The sequence below is a fragment of the Phragmites australis genome, chromosome 6 (assembly GCF_958298935.1).
Source record: "Phragmites australis chromosome 6, lpPhrAust1.1, whole genome shotgun sequence".
In the NCBI taxonomy this organism is placed as follows: Eukaryota; Viridiplantae; Streptophyta; class Magnoliopsida; order Poales; family Poaceae; genus Phragmites; species Phragmites australis.
Window position 1 is genome coordinate 17,234,763 of NC_084926.1, and position 20,887 is coordinate 17,255,649.

The following is a 20,887-nucleotide window of genomic DNA, read 5'->3' on the forward strand; positions in this document are numbered from 1 at the left end:
ACAGTTCATATGGTATACCGTTTAAGCTATTTTTATAAATAGGCGATATAAAAAACCACTTATGTAAAAGTCATTTTTACAAATAGTTTCTTATATGAACCATATGTGATAATCGTACTGTTACAACAGACGATTAACATAAGAAACGGTATGTGAAAAGTCATTATCACAGGTGATTCCTTATGTGAATCGTTTGTAGAAATGAGATGATTAACACAGACGGTTCCTTATGTGAACTGTCTGTGTTAATAGCTATTTTTAGAGGCGGGTTCTTATATGAACCGTCTGTAAAAATAGAAGGAACTATCTCTAAAAATAGATGACAATTATCTTAATTTTTTAACTTTTTCGTACGAACTTGGATGAAGACACACTTTATATGAAAATTATAGCCCTCGACGAGATCTACAACTAAGATCAATAAGAAGAAGATCAAAGACTCTCACTGTCAACAACAGGACTTGTTTACAGAAGTAGTAGTGATAACAATAGAATATGCACTCCTTTTTATAGATATCGTCTATACGAAACTTCAAACGATAATTTGAGCATCTAAATGACTTTAAATGAAAAAAATTCAACTACAAAGTTGTAGGCTACAATTTCTTATAAAGTTTGTTCACATCCAAGTTTTTACGAAAAATTTATAAATTTTTTAAGATAAGCTGTTATCCATTTTCACAGACGATTCACTATAGAAATGACCTCTATTTTCATAGATGGTTTCTTATGTGAACCGTCTCTAAAAATGAATATCAGCCTATCTTAAAAAATATTATTATTTTTTCATATGAAGTCAGATGAGGATAAACTTTATATGTAAATTATAGCTCTTGATAAGATCTATAACTTTGTAGTTAAAATATTTCTCATTTAAAGTTATTTAGATATTTAAATAATTATTTTAAGTTTTGGATAAAAGATATTCAAAGGAATGCATATGCTATTGTGATCGGCAGTAGTTCTATGATGGGATGATGAGTAGGGTTCACGCGAGCTGAGAGGTTTCGAGTTCGAGTGTCAAGAATTGCACGTGCGAAAAAACGTGTGACTTGCAATGTCGAGGCTGCAGGGAGTGCCTGTTCGATCAAAAAAATTCATGAAAAAAATTCATTTTTTTGAGCAAGAAAGTATCGATTCGAGACCGATTATCACAGACAGTCCGCTTAAGAAACTACATGTGAAAATCGATTTCTATAGACGGTTTCTTAAGTGAACCGTCTGTGTTAATAGATTCCTACAGATGGTTATGGTAATAGATTTTGTTTGCGAATATGATCTTTTTTGCACTTGTGAAAATCGTACATTGTTACAGACTTTCAATCATAGACGGTTCACTAAACGCATATAAATATGGGTTATCATCCACCTCAGAAAATAATTTTTACAGTAGTGTCAAGAACAGATTGCACTCTTTGAAATGAAGGCCGTTGCTTTCTACTCGTTCTTTTTTGTTAACGGAATGGTTTTTTTTTAAAACCAAAGGTGTCGAAATCGCTAGCAACCAAAAACCTGCTTTTTTGTTAACGGAATGGTTATTTTTTTTAAACCAAAGGTGTCGCTAAATCGCTAGCAACCAAAAACCTGAATATACACATACAACTAGTTGTAAGCCCCGGAAGTAGCCAAGTAGGACATAGACGCACAGTGGTGCACCGGTGTGATTGCAAAAGCAGTGTCACAGACATGTGGGGCCCATGCCCGTTGCGGTGGTCGTTCTGGAGGGAAGATTCAGGGTCAAGTCATTAGTAAAAAATGTTAAACAAGTGTGTGTTTGCTCACAGGTTAGCTAACTTATCGCATGGTAGTCACGTTCTGAATGTGAGTCGTGATCATCCAGTGCACACCCAGAGCGCGCCAACGTTTGTGGTGACCATGACCAGAGCACGTCCGAGCGTACAGTGCGCGTGAGTTGTTGGGTCATGGGTTGTTAGCTTTTCTCGGTGCTTATCGATTCTTGTGGATCTCAATCGATCCGATTGTAATTCGTGTTCACTTATAAATAGAAAGCACGATCCCAAGAGGATTGGTGCGTTCGGCAATTCTATCTTCTTCCAAACTCTTCTATAGTACCCAGAGCCATGATCTTCTCTACACCTTTCTGCTATGTCTACCACCGAAGCAACCTCATCGAACACCTCGGCTTCAAGTGCAACCTCTGCCGGTCTTCTTCCCACGCCAACATTCAATCACATGATCAATGTGAAGCTTTCAAGGGACAACTATTTGCTATGGACCGTGCAGCTCTTCCCATATCTCCGGAGCCAAATACTGATGGGCTTCATCGACGGCACCAACGCTCGGCTGAACTCCGTCATCACACAAGCTGATGGCACTATCGCTGCCAATCCAGAGTACAATATCTGGTATCAGTAGGATCAACTTGTGATGAGCGCTATTCTGTTGTCTCTCACCGAGGAGGTCTTGGCACAAGTTGTCGGGTGCGCCACAACTCGCGATGTCTGGCGCACAATTGAGAAGGTGTATGTATCAAGCTCGCGAGCCCAGATTATGCAGATCCAAATGCAATTAGCAACCGTCCATAAGAAAGATCTTAGTGTCGTCAACTACTTTCGCAAGACGAAGAATCTCACCGACGCGTTGGCTACCATTGGTAAGCCAATTGAAGACAAGGAGTTGATCTCATATATGCTACGAGGACTTGGATCTGAGTATGATCCTTTGGTGACAAGCATCACCACGTGCACCGATCCCGTCACTGTCTCCGATGTCTACGCCCACATGCATAGCTTCGAGTTGAGGCTTGAGAACAACAATACCACAATTCAAGTATCATATGTCAATCATGTCAGTAGAAATCAGGGTCACGGTGGTGGCTGGAATGGCCGCAGCCATGGGCGTAACGCTGCAAATGTATGCATGTTTCCAAGAGGCCATGGGATTGGTCGACAATCCAGTAAAGGTGGAAGTGGCCAGCGACCTATCTATCAGGTGTGCCACAAGGAAGGTCATGATGCCCTTCGATGCTACCACATATTTGATCATAGTTATCAAGCAGAAGACACCAACAAGGTTGCAGCAATAGTGACTAATAGCTACTCAATTGACAGCAATTGGTATGCTGATACAGAAGCAACTGACCACATAACCCATGATCTTGAACGTCTGACAACAAAGGAGAGATACACTAGAAATGATCATGTGCAAGCTGCAAATGGATCAGGTATGTCTATTGCTCATGTAGGTAATTCATTTATTGTTGCTATTCCTAAAGCCTTAGCATTGAACAATGTCTTACATGTGCCCAAAGTCAATCGACATTTCCTCTCCGTACACAAACTTTGCTTCTGATAACTTGTCAAGGATCAAATCACGAAGACCACCCTCCTTAGAGGAAGATGTGAAGGACTCTACACTTTTCCAAATAACTGCTCTAGTCAAACCTTTCTCTTTGTCAAAGTCACACCAGCTGGGGCATCCTTCCTCTTCAGTTATCAATCAGATTCTAGGAAAGAACAATCTTGTTGCCACTTCAAATAAAGAGCTACTTGTTTGTGATGCATGTCAACATGTCAAAGCTCATCAATTACCCTTTTCTCCCTCCTTGCATATGTCCTCCAGTCCTCTAGAGTTAGTTCATACAGATGTATGGGGACCAGCTAGAGTGTATGTAAATGGATTCACTTGATCTACTTTCTTAAACATAAGTCTAATGTTCATTTAGTGTTTATCCAATTTCAAAACCATGTAGAACATCTGTTAGACAAGAAAATTCGGGCTATTCAATCAGATTGGGGTGGTGAGTATCACAGATTGCACAAAATTTTTAGCCACGTAGGTATTGCTCATCAAATATCTTGCCCTCGCACATGTCAACAAAATGGTATTGTAGAGAGGAAACATAGGCATATTATAGAGACTGGAATTACGAATTGGCTCAATCCCAAATACCCATCAGGTTTTGGGATGAAGCATTCACTCAGCTTGCTACCTTATTATAGGCTCTCAAATTCTGAATGTGTGAGTCGTGATCATCCAATGCACGCCCAGAGCGCGTCAACGTTTGTGGTGACAACGTCCAGAGCGCGTCCACGCGTATAGTTTGTGTGAGTTGTTGAGTCATGGGTTGTTAGCTTTTCTCGGTACTTACCGATTCTTGTGGATCTCAGATCGATCCGATTGTAATTCGTTTTCACTTATAAATCCCAAGAGGATTGGTGCGTTCGGCAATTCCATCTTCTTCCAAACTCTTTTAAAAAAACTGGATAGGATTTTCTCTCCTTATCATCTCTCTGAATTACTAGTCTCACCTCAGCATCATGCAATCAATTCGATGCGGGGATATTTCTCGTTGCTGCAATAATCGAACTGGGTGCTATGAAATTACTAATGAGAAATTTATATGTACGGTTCATGCGTCGGGCCCTTTCTTCCCTATCAATCCATAATTACGTGGGGAATGAGATCGAACTAGGGCACAGAAAGTCAGCGGAAAATGACTCCATTTTCTCTTGAATCTGACCAGTGCCGTGGCTGTACAATGTTGAAATTCAATTATACAATACAATATTCCCTCTCATCATAAACACATGTTGTTTTGGAAAAGGTTTAATCAAAATTTTAAAAAGTTGACTAACAATAGCTTTCAAATTAAATATTTAGTTCGAAAACCTTAAAATCATAGGAGGCATACTATTTCTCACTCAACTGAAAAAACCGATTCACATCGGTTGATCGTTTCCCACCGTTAGATCGAGATCCAAGCATCCCGCCACCATCTTCTACCCCTCTTTCTCTCTCGCACGTGTGCTCGTCGACGTGCCCACCCCAGCCTACCCCCATTCGGTCTGCCTCCGCCTCCCTCGCCACGCTAACCCATCAGCACATGACGCCCCCGTCCCAGCCCCGCCCGTCGGTGGTCTTCCCCCCGCCCTCGGTCGGCGGCTCCCGTCGCCTTGTTGTCTCGCCCGCCACCACCGCCAGTCCTGCCTGCCTCCCCCAAGCTTTCTTCTAAGCCCGGAATACATGGAACCCCATTAGAAAACTTGAACCCTAAAGCCCACCACCGCTTACTCGCTGGCGCCATGAGTTCACATGATCGACTAAAATTGATTGAGATTTCAGTCGACCGATGTGTAGTAAATACAAAAATTATATATGTAGATTTATCTTGAAAAATACTTTCTTAATATCACAAACTCAATAAAGTTTATAAATATATTCTAATAAAAAATAATTATCAAATCTATGTATTGGAGACCGGTTCTTGTCCAAAATGATATGTATTTATAACCGGAGGAAGTGTATATCTTTCGAAAAAAGAGCTGCAGGGAAAAAGCGAAAACAACGACCCTGCTAGCCGGTGGATCGAATTGGATCGGCAACCGACTCCAGACCAGGGTTTACAAAATCGTTGGGCACCCAAAAACTGGGACACATCGATTTTATGAAATCCACGAAAATCAGAAAATTCGGCGAGGGAATTCAGACAAATTCACTTGGGCAAAACTGTAAATCGGAGAGAAAAACCAACCGAATCGAGTCAGCGAAAACCGATCGAATTCAACCAAAAATCGAGTGAATTCTCTGATTTACGAGCGAATTTTCCACATTATAAATGAATTCATCAAACATCGGTCGAATTTCTTGATTTGCTAAGCGCACTTCTCGAATTTTAGCGAAGTTAAAAAAACCAAAAAATATCTCAACCTTGTAAAATCAAGAACTAATTTATCTGAGTTTAAAATCAAGTGAAACAAATTTTGTTGGTTTCCTTGTAACATGATATACATGATAAAAGTATTTATACTCATAAAAAGTTGAATATTTTTTGTGAGAAAATATATTTGTTAAACCTAGTTAAATACATATTTAATTATTTGCTAATCCAAAAATCATGAAACTAATTTTTTTAGTCTTCTTACATGATCCTATATCTTTTAAAAATACATGAACTCATAAAATAGTTATTTTAACATGAAAAATTAGTGAAAATATGTTGCAACTATATTAATTCATAACCTACCCATCACACCTCCAAAATTAGTGAAATCACTTTTATTAGTTTACTTATACTACTTTATGTAGGAAAAATAATGGTAGATATGAAAAGTTAATTAACGTTATTTCTTAACATGTTCACTTTATGTTTGTAAACTTTGTTAAAATTATAGAGAAATTAATAAAACTGTAAATGAAGTGGAATCAATTTTAAAGATCCTCTTAAGATACGCCATACATAAAAATATATATATATTTACATGTTAAGTTTTTCCTTAACATGATGAGCCAAATCATCATACTCATATGACCCATTTTAGTATTTTCTTAAACTTCCTCTCCTTAAAATATGATGTAAACGATATTATTTTTTAATTTTTTCATAGAAGGTCTTAGAATTATATCTAGTATTTTTATAATTTTTATTTTATTTTATTATTTTTTAAATTTAAATTTAAAAACCGATTAATTTCTAAATACGATGCAAACCAAATTATCCAATATTCAGGAATACTGAACTGTTTTCAACTATTTTTGAAACCCTGCTGCAGACTCCTCTCCTCTCCTCTCATGACACCATGATAACCCGCACTAGCTACTGCTACCTTGCGTCCTTGCCTGATGGAGGTAAAGCGTCCGTGATCCCGTTCCGTCTCGCCTCCGTTTTCTCTCTCGAGCTGTCGAGCTGTAGCGTTGCCTCTTCGCCAAGTGACTCTATATAACGCGCACGCAACGCAACGCAACGCAAAGCAAAGAGTGCCCTCCAAATCCAAAGGCCACTTGAGAAAGAGAGGTCGAAGAGTCACAGCGCAGCCATTCTTGCGTTCCTTGCTCCTTGTGCTAGCTAGCTCACAGCCCCATCACTGTCAGAGTGTCAGTGGCTAGCTTGGCTTGGCTCGCGAGTAAGAACAAGGTCGCCGTCGCTCGCCATCGACCCAACCCCGATCCACACCACACGGTTGCACCGTCGCGCTCATTGAGCTAAGCTAAGCTAAGCTCGCACAAGGCGCCGCGCGCTAACCCCTCTCGATCTGTCCTCCACAGTTGTAGCTAGAAAGCAGCAAGGCAGGCCAGCGAGCCATGAGCGTGAAGCCACCGTCCTCGTCGACGGCGCCGGCCTTCTACGCGACGCTGGCGCGGGGGCTGGACGATCTGGACCGGTCGTTGGTCTCGTCGTCGCCGTCCTCCGCGGCGTTCCTGTCGCTGCCGTCGCTCCGGGCCGCGCTGGCGCTGCTCCGCGCGGCGCACGTGGGCCTGGCGCGCCTCGTGGCGTCGCTCCACCTCCCCGGCGGCGCCGCTTGGCTGGACGAGTACATGGACGAGGCGTCGCGGCTCTGCGACTCGTGTCGCGCGCTCCGCCTCGGCGCCGCCGCCATCGAGAGCTACGCCGCCAGCGCCGCCCAGCTCGCCTCGCTCCTCCTGCAGGCGTCCTCCAGCCCCCACCTCTCCCGCCAGGTTTGCGCGCTGCCACCGTCTTTATTGATTGATCTCCATGTCTTCCTCCTCTTCTTGTTCTCGCTAGCAAGAAGCTGCGGTAAGAATTGAATCTTCAGGTGGCGAGGGCGATCAGCGTGTGCAGGAGGGAGGCCATGGCGCTCAAGGAGGAGAACCGGGCGCTGGTCGAGGCGCGCGCGGATGCACTCGCGCTCCGTCTCAGCGAGGGCGTGCCAGCCGACGCCAAGCTCAGCGGCTTCAACGGCTTCCGCGGCGTGCTCTGCGCCACCAGGATGCTCACCTCCTTCCTCCTCACGCTCCTCTCCTGGGGCGTGCTCCACTACTGGCCCGACGTCGGGGGCCCCGCCGCCGGCGACTGCGGTGCCTACTTCGGCGCGGCGTTCGCATCAGCGCTGTCCCGCGCGCAGCAACGGGCGGCGGCCGAGGCCACCAGGACGGCGGCGGCGGCGGGCGGCGCCGGGGTGATGATGCACGAGTTCCGGCGCGTGAGGGCGGCCGTGGAGGAAGCGAAGGAGGCCGTGGACAGGGGCGGCGACGTCGCGGCCGCGGCGGCGGAGGTGGGCCTGCGCGCCGGTGTCCTCCGCTCCGCGAGCGAGGACATCCTGGCGCTGATCGACGACCTGTTCGACGAGGTTGTGGAGGCGAGGAAGAAGCTGCTCGACCTCTGCAGCGGCGGCGGTAACTGAGCAACCAGTACAAGAGCAAACTCCATGGCATGAGGTGCCATGCAACGGCTGTGACAAGGGTCAGGACAAGAGGCTCGGGTTCTCGACTTCTTGTGTTCTTCCCCCAGTGTATCTTCTTGCTTCTCTGTTGGGCTCTTGAGCTGGATCCTAACAGTCGTCGATCATAAATGTACTAAGCGGAAATGGATGAAAAAAAAGGGTTAAAAAACAGTGTCCAAGTCTTCTACAGACGGCATCATCTTAGGAACTGCACTACCGCTACCACGTGAGACAAACTACCGGTCTGTATGTCAGTAGACGTACAATAGTCAACAGTCGTGCGTTATTTCAAAGGATCTCGTCCGTCTCCAAGATGCATGTCAACTGATACCACTAGATTGTTCAAGTGATTAAGGTTAACTTGGCAGGGTGACATGCCATGAAATGTTAAACAGTTGTTGACTTGTGCTGTGCATGCATGACGACAACATCACAAGTTGTTTTTTTTTTTTGAACGATAACAACATCACAAGTTCACAGCTAGCCTGCCATGGATATTTCTCCTATCCATGTAGGTAGGACCTGTGCACAGACTGCCTCTACATTACTGTACGTTTTTTAAACAGAAAGCAAAAGCCAAGCAGAACAACAGAGTCAAACCAAACCTCTGTTTTCCTACCGTTTTCAGATGAAAAAAGATGCTGGAAACTTATCAAATACCAGATAGAGAAGGAGATCCCTCCAAGTTCGGAACAACTCTGATTCGAATTCTAGTGGGCCATTCGCTTATTTGTCACGGTACGACAGAATCAGATCTGAAAGCAAGTGTGTGGAGCAGTAACAGCTGCAAAGACTGCAGCTGCTGGGAGCTCTCGTCTGATTTATCCGGGTGCAACTGCAGCACAGGTACTCGTAGTAGGAACTGAGCCCCTCTGCAGTACTGTGCTGTACTGTTCATAATGGCAAGGCTGCAATGGAAAGATGAGAGATCTCCCATCCCATGACTCATCCATCACGAGGCCCATGACCTGATTCTGACTGACACAACTATCTGATCCGCGATCACCCCCTGGCACTACCAAGTTGACCCCGGCAGAGAAGAAGAAGATGGCCTTGGCACCGGCAGGTGTGAAGTGTAAAGGCAGGAATTTTTAATAGTATTATTTTGTACGGAAATTTTAAAAATATTATATAAATTTGAAAAATTATAAAAATAACCAACAGTTGCTTATACGATGAGGAAATCTATTTTTCGCTCTTTCAAATAGCGAAAAATTTAAATTTCGCCCAATCAAATAGCGAAAAATTTAAATTTCGCTCTTTTAAAGTGCGAAAATATTTTCTATTATTGAAAGAATGAATATAAAATATTTTTGCACTTTGAAAGAGCGAAATTCTAGTTTATGCATGTAAACAAATTAGTGAGTTGTATTCTAAATGGTAACACGGAGTGATTCATTTTTTTTTAATTTTTGTTCGATATAATTTTATCGATATTTTTTTATTTGATGTAAAATTATGTGAGTAATTTTTTTTAGTAAAGTAATGTTGGGAGGATACAAAATCTAATTTGTCGAACAATAATAGTTGTGAAGCATAATTGTCGGTGTATTCAGAACCAGGGGTCCCTAAGTCCCGAGACCAGGCCGGCCATCCGCCACATGTCACCACCCCGCAAAGTAAGAAGAAGCTAAGTCCCGGGAGAAGGTGCTCGGGGCCGCCGCCTCTGGTTCCCGAGCACCCTAATTCCCCGATGATCCGCAGAGCCCAAATACCGGGAAGGAAGTGCTCGGGAGAGAGTGCTCGGGGCTGCACGTGGCAGCCCCCGAGGACTCGGTGCCCCGAAGGTCCCACCGGAGTGCTCGGGAGAGAGTGCTCGGGGCTGCGCGTGGCAGCCCCCGAGGACTTGGTGCCCCGAAGGTCCCACCGGAGTGCTCGGGAGAGAGTGCTCGGGGCTGCGCGTGGCAGCCCCCGAGGACTCGGTGCCCCGAAGGTCCCACCGGAGTGCTCGGGAGAGAGTGCTCGGGGCTGCACGTGGCAGCCCCCGAGGACTCGGTGCCCCGAAGGTCCCACCGGAGTGCTCGGGAGAGAGTGCTCGGGGCTGCACGTGGCAGCCCCCGAGGACTCGGTGCCCCGAAGGTCCCACCGGAGTGCTCGGGAGAGAGTGCTCGGGGCTGCACGTGGCAGCCCCCGAGGACTCGGTTCCCCGAAGGTCCCACCAAGTGCTCGGGAGAGAGTGCTCGGGGCTGCACGTGGCAGCCCCCGAGGACTCGGTTCCCCGAAGGTTCCACCGAAGTGCTCGGGAGAGAGTGCTCGGGGCTGCACGTGGCAGCCCCCGAGGACTCGGTTCCCCGAAGGTTCGCGCAAGATCATTCGACGACCCGAAGGGTCCCGTCGTCAGGGTGTCATCCAGTCAAAGGCCCAATGCCGCATTTAATAGGCACGCGCGGCCTGACATCCTGACATCCTGACATTCTCAGCTGCCCACGCCCCAGTGTCAGACCCTGCCATGCACTGGCAGGAGGGGGGGCGTGGGTCCATTAAATGCACGGGTCCCGTCCCGTTTCATCCGGGTGCCTCGGGATAACGTTGCCAAGATCGAAGCGCTCCGTCTGCCACCCTGCCATGGCGGAAGAACAAGACAGGGTGGGCGCACCGGACACCTCTGAGGCTACCCGGCGGGCCCCCTTTATGGCGCCCGAGGGCTTCCACAGTGGCGGGTGGTCGGATGCGCGCCGCATTTCTCCACCGCCCCTGTCACTTCGTCAAGATGAAATGATTACGCCTTTCTCCGTGGCACCTTGGCATTCGCATCCCCTCTTTCCCATTCAGGATATGTTGAGGTCGGCGCGCCTATAAAAGGAAAGGATGGAGAACACTAAAAAAGAGAGGACCCCCCGACGAACAAGACCGAAGGAACCGAAAGTGTGTGAAGAAGAGGACGCAGACGCTCGAACCAGCTCAAGCCAAGCTAGAACACGAGAGCCTCAAGCTCTTTGTAAATGGCTCTCCCCTTAGAACCAGATACATCCTTGAAGAATTCCCTTCAAGGATAAATATAGCGCTCACACAGGAGTAGGGTGTTACGCCTCCGTGCGGTCCGAACCTGTCTAAACCCCGGTGCACCCATTTTTTCTCGCATTAGGGCAATCATCTCCCGCCAGCCATCGCATTTGTTTCCGTTCCCGCTTATTTCCCAAACAAGCTTTTCCAGGATCATCCCCCCGGCCGAATCTCTAAAAAGGGGTCTCTCGGGATCCCTGCGACAGGAGTTCACCCTCCGACAATAATTATCATAGAACCCGGCATGGAGGTTATATACGTACGCTGATAAATATTACATAGGATATGATATTTTTCGTCACTGCGCAAATGAAAACCATAAAGAGATGATGACAACAAATGTTAGCATGTACGGTACGTCTAAAGACTAACCTAATAGCGTATCGCTGCTAAATCTAACATGTCTTAGGGAATAAAAATATGTTGGATTACAATTGATGCTCTACTAAGTGCACATAAGATATTTGTCCTTCATGAGTGCATCGGGGCCTGCCGCCTTAGTGCGACAGGCCCTCTCCCACTTCATTTCCCTCTCAGCTTCGCGTGCTTCTGCCGCGACGCACTCATTCGCCTTCCTTCTGATACTTCAGCCCTAATTCCTCCTGCTGTTGCTCGTACTCCTGGCGTTCGTAAGCTTGCCTCCTCCACTGCATGCTTATGTTGACCTACCACTTCTGATCCTCAGTTTGCTCCTTGTTTAGCCATCCTATGAAGTCATAGATAGGTGGAGGAGATTAGAGAAATGAAACAAGAGGGAATATTAGTAAGACGGTGAATGAAATCGTATGAAAACTGTCACATGAGTGATGTTTGTCACTATATCGGTGGGTAGTTATACGATCTATGTCGAGGCAGGTTGTACTGGTAGTTGACATACATGAAGAAGCGTCTACCATATGTGTAGGAGATGTCCTGAGACTCGCATAGCCTATAAGGGTCGCCATAGAAGTACATCAGCGGTTCGACCCCACGGGGGAACAAAGTCGCCCAATGTTTCTTGAGTGGGTTTGGTGGAGTTAAGGAAGACATTGCAGTTAAGAGAGGTGAGGAAGGAGTGATGTACCTATGGTTCAGGTAGGGGTTATTTATGGTGGCTGGGGTCGGTTTATGGACTAAGTGCATAGGCATGGCTGGAGGCTGGAGCATGGCAATATTGTGCACAAGGACAAATGATCTAAAATTTCCTATGAAAGCTGGAAAAGTTGTGCTATTGATTCTTCTCAGAGATTCTCTATAAAAATTGTTGCTTGGTTTGGTCATGTCATTATGCAAAACTTCAGTAAAAATTTATTGTTGCATATGCATGGAAGACAAGGAATCCTATGAAAGCATTAGACGTAGAAAAGACGTATTGGCATAATGATAAATCCCGGTCATTTCATTGATGAAAGTAAAGTACATCATGTATATTGGCATAATGATAAATCCCGGTCATACTCTTCTTTGTTCATGCACCATTCGTACTTGCACCTAGGCTTATCGTACTGTTAGAGGGAAGCAGGTGAATTAGATGAAATTTATAATACGGTAAGATGTCATGTACACTTACCCCACATTGGTACCAAGCAACATGGCATGTGAGAACAATTGCTGACGTGCTATTTTACCATAGTCGCATGTGCCATGTGTGTCTCGTAAGCTTCTATCTATAGCTAAATCTCCCTCTTCTTCTACTCTGGGTCTTCATTTCTCTTTCGCTCTTCGTCCTCACCCTTAAGTCTATCAAGGATGTTACACCATAGCTCGTAATGGTCTATCTTGCTCTTACCCTTGTTGGGCCTAAACCCAGAAGCCATGGATGGTATTGTGGTGGAGATGAAGTAGTTGGTATGTATGCACTGAAGCATATTCGTCCTTAGGGTTACCCTTAGATAGAGTAGGTGGTGGTGGCATGTGTTAAGATCTCAGGGAATCTAGCCATGTGTTGGAATCGAGTCATGGGCACGTAGATTGCAAACACAGGCGCACAATTTCCGAGTGGCGGTGCACGAACCGAGTGATTGGTCTTTGCGCATGACGTTTAGCGAATAGACTTTTTAGTGCTACCCCTAATAGACCAGTGCAGTCTAGCCAATAGGTTTTTCAATGCTGCCATATATATCCACTACTGCTGGGACTTCTTGTATATAAACAATACCAAATTGATTCTCTTCTCACACATCTCCTGATCTCAAATTGAATCGAGATAATGGCGTATCCCCATCCTCTCAATGGCCCCATCGATCCACCACCTCCACACCCCCATTTAGACGTCTACGGTAGAGATTTCTATGGAAACCACAATGCTCTTCCTTGTGGAGATGACATTGTAGTCCAAGATTATGAGAATTTTAGTGACACAGGCCGTTGATTCTTTCGTTGTCCACATTTCAGAGTACGAATAAATAATAGTCGCTTTCTTTTCGATTTTCTCAACACTATTTACTTATCTCATGTATCACTTTTTACAGATAGATGATTGTGGTTTCCAGTACTGGATTGACCCACGGATAGAACCACACGTTCAAGAATACATACATCACCTGCATGTCGTTATCGAGGAACTACAGGAACAATTGCACCAAGAGAGAGCTAGCAACGTCAGAAGATGCTATATCCCACCTCACATGGCATGTCAGAGGAACAACTGGGAGTAATATAGATGTGTTCTAGCGGTCGGACGAGAATTTGATTTTGTATTTGACTTGTACTGTGTTATCATTCCCTAAATGTGCGAATCCCAATATGTACCCGGCAGTAGCTGGGATTTGCCTATCACGTAACGCGTCCCATATGTACCGTAGGAGTAATGCTTTTCACATGTTGGAAAGAATTATGCTTGTTTTTGATCGTGCACCAGGAAGGAAAACCAACATAGTACTTTAATATAAGACTCTAATCATCACATTGATTACACATAGAGTTCACAAATAGTTCATAACATAGTACGTTAATATAAGACACTAACCATATACCCATTGAACTGAACTAATGAAATGAAAAGCTAAACAAAATAAATAGTCATGCAATAGTCTGAACAAAATACATTGCCTAAGTATATAAGTAGAACATACTATGTCTGACCCCTACCTTGACCCCGACACTAGGCCCTGCCTCTGGCACGCTTTGGTCTGCATGCTGACGCTGGGATGGCTGCCACCTCCTCCTCCCGAGGATGGTCGTATGCGGACGGTGTGTACCAATTAGGCTCACGGCGCTCGCGTTTGGGCAACTAGAAATAGTAGATGTCTTTGGTCTCCTGCTGAGTGGGCAAAGGTGCATTGTATAATTGGGAAGGGCCCATCACTTCGCAGGCCCCTCCATAGTCAAGCCATGGGTTCCCGCTGGAGTGCAGTGAACTCCTGGAAACATGTGTGGTAGTCTCAATGCCATATAATGTGTAGTAAGTCGGAGACTATGGAATAAAGAGTCGTGACATACCTGACATAGGAATGAACACAGGCGCAGCCCAACCAGAGCCTCCTGCTTGGTCAGGGTGCAGAGGAAGAGAATTAGCGTACATAGGTGCTGCCCAACCAAAGCCTCCTGCCTGGTCAGGGTGCAAAGGTAGAGAATTAGCGTACACAGGCATAGCCCAACCAGAGCTTTCTGCCTGGTCAAGGCGCGGAAGCTGGGAACTAGCATACACATGCGCGACCCAATTAGAGCCTCCTTCCTGGTCATAGTGTAGAGGCTAAGGAGTAGCGTAGAACGACTCTGGTCCCAAGGTGTAGCTACGTCGTGGGGGCCTTTGTGTGGTACGTGCTCCCAATGGGTCAAGCACAATGGCGTCAAGCTACCGGCATGATGTTCACTCCATGGTACATCGGCCCTTGGCGGCCAAACGGGAGAACACTCCGATGATGTCTTCCATCATCATACCAAAGGTGCCATGCTCACGCAGCCTAGTAGCCGTACTCACTACCTCCGTGAGAATCTCGCTCCCCAAGTCGGACTGCCATAGATGACAAATTGTTAGCACTAGTATGTATGTGAATGTAAGAATCGATAAAAATTTGAACATTCCTACGTGTCCTGGGTAAAGGGTAGCAGTGCTAGTTGAGTGTCGACATGGAGGAGACGTGTGCAAGTCCGTGCAGTGTACCACTACAGATACTGCTGATAAATGTGCTCATCGTAAGGCACAACATAATCGATCACATCCATTTAAGCCTGGCCCCACTGCTACACTCAGGGTTGAATCCTATTGGTCAGGTCAACTGGGCTCTTTGGTGGCCCCTTCGTCGACAACCTGAAAAGGAGTTTGAATTAGAGAAATGGAAAACACATAATAAAATGAGGTAGCTAACATTGTAACTCATGAGTGCACGGAAGCAGGAACACGGTCTCCCAACAGAACTAGGAACTTCTGGCACCGACCGAACTAGCGCATCACTTGGTGGATGGTGTAGTCCTCAATGAAGGCGTCGAAAACTAGCTTCGTCACCGTCATCCAAAATGGTGAGTCCCTATAGCACAGAGCGGAGATCCCACAGCCTGTGGATCTTCAGAGAACTGAAGCGCCCCGGGTTATCCCCGGTGCTTAAAACCATTATTATACCAGTCCATGGGACAATCGCTGGTAAATAAGAGTCTTACAATAGGTATTATCGATGCCATACAACACGAGGGACGGTGAGCATAATCCACCATCCCAGTAACACGTACAGTACTAAGCCTAAGAGCATTAAAGAAAGGGTCCATGACAACAGAGTACACAGTAGAGACAGCATGACGAACACGCCACTCCACAGGCAACTCAGGTGAGGACACGATCGGGCCTACTCGTCAGCCTCACCGTCTGCCTCTGTGAAGTCCGGGTCGTCCTCTGAAAGCACAAGCAAGGGTGAGTACAAGAGTACTCAACAAGTCCCAACCCTTGCCCTACGGCAGGGATACGAATACATGCATAAGAAGATGACAAGGATAAGCTGTATGGTTGAATTTTGCAGAAAGCTAAGTTGTACACATGCATGGTTCAATTTATGTAAAGCAGTTTATGTAAACGACATCGGTAATAAAAATGATTGTCCAAATTTTATTGTTGCTGGACACCCCGTCCTCGGCAACCCACAGCACACGGCCGAACCTATATTCCAAAACAGGGCATACCCAGCCCACTCACTCACAAGGAACACGCACGCAACCCACACTAGTTGCTGCGACCGAACCATAGTTCGTCCATGACCGCGGACACGGCTATTCGAATAGTTTTACCTCTGCAGAGTTGTACACTTTACCCACAAGCTGAGCTCGACAACAATCCACCGCCGTGGAAGCGCAACTCAACAAAGCCATTACCCACAACAGCATTATCACACTAACCACCTATGGGAGCTAACCAGGGGTTCATGACCTTTAGCTAGGCCTCCAACCGGGTCGCCAAGCCTGCACCGCCTGCACCTGCTCCATGGTTCCCCGCTGCACGACTGCCTCTAGACGGTAGTAGACTAGCTGGGGGAATTAGACTAAGCCCTGCCCATACAAGGTCGAGTGGTTGTACTGTATCGACTAGGTGGGATGTCACATCAATTCGGTCCTTAAACGAACCAGGGCAAACACCTCCACATGGAGTCTGCCCCATGGGCAGCACTCCTCCCGAAGCCTGTCATACCGATAGCACTCCGACTCCCTAGGTATCCCCGAAGGAACCCAGATTTGCCCCGATTCTAACCCCAACTCAGGCATTTATTATTATCATCCAACAAGATTTTACCCGTTCATAATCCACACAACACCAAAACCAAGTTTTACACCTTTTTAAAAGCTAGATGTGATTAAGCATGAAATCATGGTAGGGGTTATCGTTCCTAAGCATACTATTACAAGGTGATCGCATAGGTATAAGTAAAGTAGCCATGGCGAGATCCTAGGTTTACTAAGATTAATCTCACAGGATAAACACAAATGGTTGGCTATGCTACTTTAGGTCATAGCTAGATCAACAGTTTAAAATATGCCAACTAGTAATACTGCATGCATTATATCGAAGTAAAACGGCTGCTACGGGAGGTGTTGATAAAACCGGGTTCAATATGGTCAAAGGGAAACAGATTGAGACTTGCCTTCGTTGAAGTCCTCGAGGGGGTCCTACTCGAACTCCTGGGTTCCTGGCACTTCCTCCTCCTCCTCGACGAACTCTCCGACTTCTAAACGCGACATACAACAAGGCAAGCACACAATTAAATAAAATATATAAATAAATTTTGGATAAATATGAAAATGGTATGAATAGATAGAGCTTGAATTTATGAGAATATTGGTGGATGAATCGTCAAAATCGGAGTTGGAACAAGAAATTTATGGGCTTTGGAAGTTTGCCGGGAGTTTAATTCAGGAAAAGAGAAAAGGGGGAATATTCTCGAAATATTCCACTGAAATCTGGTATTCTGGAAAATTGGAAGAGTTACTGTGCCGCACTGTTCACTGGGCTTAGTTTTCGGCTTGCTGGGCTTGGCTCGGCTGGCCATTGGGTCGAAGTGACGCCGGGCCGAGGTAGACCTCCGGCCACGGCAGCCTAATGCCGGCCCGGGGGCAATCGACGCCCAGGTCGAGCGGTTCACGGGTGGCACCGCCGTCTATTCACCGGGATACGGCGGCGGGCTCACCGGAGAACGGCCGGATTGGCCTTCCCGGCCGTCTCTCACGGCGGTGAGAACACCGGGAGAGAGAGGAGGGAAAGGGGAATCCATTTTTGCGATGAACCGGGCGAGGAAGGGAGTGGAGGCGGTTGGTGGCGTGCCGCCATGGGAGCGGCTCGGGTAGCTCGGTGGGTGGCTTAGTGAGTGCATGGGATGGGGAGGGAAGTGTGTTAGAGGGCGGCGGTAGGGCACGTGGTGCTTGGCGGCCAACAATGGCGATGGTAGAGGGCTCGGTCGACGAGATCGACAGGAGGCTCGGCTCGGTGAGAGAGACAGAGAGATTAGCGAGAGTGAGGGAGGGTAGGAAGGAAGAGAGGCTTGCCTTAAGGTGCTCGGGGGGCCGCGGTGGAGAGGGGCGGAGCGAGAGCGACCATTTATAGGCGAGAGGGGAGGTGGGGCTTCGCTGGCTACAGCACAGCGGCAAGGACAGCTTAGCTGAGCTTGGTACAGGCAGTGTAATTGCGACCGTAGGTGAGTGGTTTGGCACGGCGGACTTTGTACACGCGTGTGCGGGCGCACTGTAGCGGAAACATAGGGGGTCAAGGGTGAGAGGTCGACACGGCGGTGTACCGGTGGCCGGCTTCCCTGGGCTCGGTCGCCGAACGTACCGCGGGGATGTGATGGGCTAGAGCAGGGGGTGGACGAGAGGACGGCACGGCGACGCGGGCGCGCGCTGTGCAACAGAGAGGAGGGGGGGTCACCGGTGCGCGGCTCGGCGAACGAGCTCCAGCACGGCGCGTACTGGCGTGCGGTCGTCAGGAAGAAGGGGGAAAAGTCACACATGCCGAGAAAGGAGGGGGTGTTGGGCCGGCTGAGAGAGTTTGAGCCCAAGAGAGATGAAAAGAGTTTTGAGATTTTGGAAAAAGGAATGACTTAATGGCTTTTGAATTTATTTGGAAGAATTTATTTGAATCAAATTTTGAAATTGATGTGGCCAAAATTGGGATGTTACAAGAACCAAGTTGGGAGTGTACGGCTCCCAAATGACCATATCAGGCCTTAGGTTGTCGAACTACTATGTAAAAGCCTCGTATGCAGCATGAACCTGCACTCCCACCCAATGCGGCTGCAAAATTATAGTTCATAGAAGTTAGAGACTGACTATTACACATATGTAATTTGCTATTAATTTAAAGTGGATACCCGTCAGCATGTCCAAAGTGATCCTACTGTTGGCTTTTCGATGTTGTCGCTGTTTTACATCTCTGGTGTGTGGTACATAGCTGCACAAGGGGTCGTCCAACCTGAAAGTGCTCGAAGGACCACAACTGAATTAGTAGAGGTATTCCCGCATAAATGGACGATTTGTGTGTCCTCACGCAGGCCTTGCACGTGGCGCAGTATGTGGCACTAAGAACAGCTAAACCAGAACACATGAGGAATGCCATCGACGTTAGCGTCAGCAATAGCCTAAGCATAGGCTATCCAACATGCGTCCACGATGTTCCCATGGGTGGATGTGAACATCACCCAACTAAACCACCACAATTGGTAAGCCTCCAGGTGTCGGGCTACCTGGTACTCCGTTGGATCCTCAGTTATCCTCTCCACCTACATAAGTGAATTGATTGATAATAAATGGACAAACCACTTGCAATAAGAAATTATTGAAGCAATAAAAAAGTAGTAACCTTGAACTGCTCCAACCACTGCTTCTTGGACCTGTGCTTTTGATCCACAAGAATGGGCAAGATATCCCCATCGAATGGGTCAGGTAGAACTCCCTGGAATCTCTCAAACAAGTCCTGCTGCCAACCACGTGAAGTGACTGGGGGACTGATTGCTTCACCAGAAATCGGTAACGTAGTGAGCATGGAAACGTCCTGCAGTGTGATTGTCATCTCCCCAAATAGCATGTGGGATGTGTGTGTGTCTCCGGCCTCCATCGGTCCACCAAAGTCGAAATAAGGGAACAGTCAAATGGGAACTGCCATGACTACTCCACCTGGTCGTCGTTAGTGTCACCCTTGTCCTTGTCACCCATAGCCACATGATGCGGACCTGCATCGTCATATATGGCCTAAATCATCAATGTAAGAGGAAGAATTCCTGCGCGGGCCAACCTACAATACATGAGTTGATTAGTTAAGATAAAAAAATTTAAATGAGATGATAAATAATTGAGCTATGTGTAAAACTTGTTGAACCTCTAGAGGTGAAGTAGCCAAGCCCTCAAAGGTGCATGAATCTTCAACACAGGAACATTCCTAGGGCAACGTGTGGCTTATGACAAGCCACAATGACGCTGGTCCAAAGAACGGTCCAGAAGCTCGTACGATGGCTCCATCCCTGCAAAAGAGGTACCACAAATGTTACACATAGGAGGTTACACACATAATGTATAATGAGGAAAACACATTTACAGACTACAAATATCGAACTCAACTACAACACACATCATACCACATAGTTCTTACATCAGGAACATAAATAGCACCACATAGTTCTTATATCACGAACAGAAATTATACACAAATAAATATAGAAACACATAATTCCTAGGTAGCATATCCCTCATGGTCTACCCCAGTCTTGTGCACTGCTTGTCCTCCATAGACACCTCTCCTACGTCGACTGCCAGTGGATGGCCCTGCACCAGCATTGCTACGTTTAGACTATGGGCAATCCTTTGCCTTGTGACCAAACTCATCACACTCACTACACCTCCTCATAGACCCGCCAACTTTAGCTTGATCCATATCGTTGCAAATATGCCTAGTCTGCGGTCGACCACCTTTCCTATGAGAATGTCTAAGCAACGTCATAGGAGGCAGACATATCAGCATATGTCTATCATAAACTATGAAGTCACCTTGCGCATTGAATCCACAAAACTCCCTTGTCTAGGTCTGCACCACATTTCCCTTGAAGTAAAATGGTGACACATATAGTGAGGTTCCCACACCCACTTGTGATAATGCAACCAGCATATGAGAACAGAGGACATGTAAAAGCTTCTGTTTGTTGCAGGTGCATTCGTACCATCCATTCAAAACTTGTCCTAGGTTCACCTCATGAGTGATAATTCTGGTATCACTCCCCACTCCTCCTTTTGATCTCAAGGTTATCTTGAAGCGGTGCTCATTGACGCCCATGCTACTAACACGGTGTTCTACCGCCTTC

General features: G+C 46.5%; 1 protein-coding gene and 1 non-coding gene across 2 annotated transcripts; both read left to right on the forward strand.

Moving 5' to 3' along the window:
- Window positions 1-2,619: 2,619 nt before the first annotated feature.
- On the forward strand, window positions 2,620-2,758 carry LOC133923331 (small nucleolar RNA Z247). The gene has a single exon (XR_009910589.1). It is a non-coding gene; the product is annotated as a small nucleolar RNA Z247 (small nucleolar RNA).
- Window positions 2,759-6,696: 3,938 nt separating this feature from the next.
- LOC133921987 (uncharacterized) lies at window positions 6,697-8,457 on the forward strand. The gene is made up of 2 exons (XM_062367124.1): window positions 6,697-7,416; window positions 7,515-8,457. Exons 1-2 carry the CDS (start codon window positions 7,042-7,044, stop codon window positions 8,100-8,102), a joined length of 963 nt encoding a protein of 320 aa, XP_062223108.1. The 5' UTR covers window positions 6,697-7,041; the 3' UTR covers window positions 8,103-8,457.
- Window positions 8,458-20,887: the final 12,430 nt, after the last annotated feature.

What these genes read in the sequence shown, in the direction of transcription:
- LOC133921987 (XM_062367124.1), top strand. Translation starts at nt 7,042, where the DNA reads ATGAGCGTGAAGCCACCGTCCTCGTCGACGGCGCCGGCCTTCTACGCG. An exon ending in GCCCCCACCTCTCCCGCCAG is followed by an intron (nt 7,417 to 7,514) that starts GTTTGCGCGCTG and finishes TTGAATCTTCAG; the next exon opens with GTGGCGAGGGCGATCAGCGT.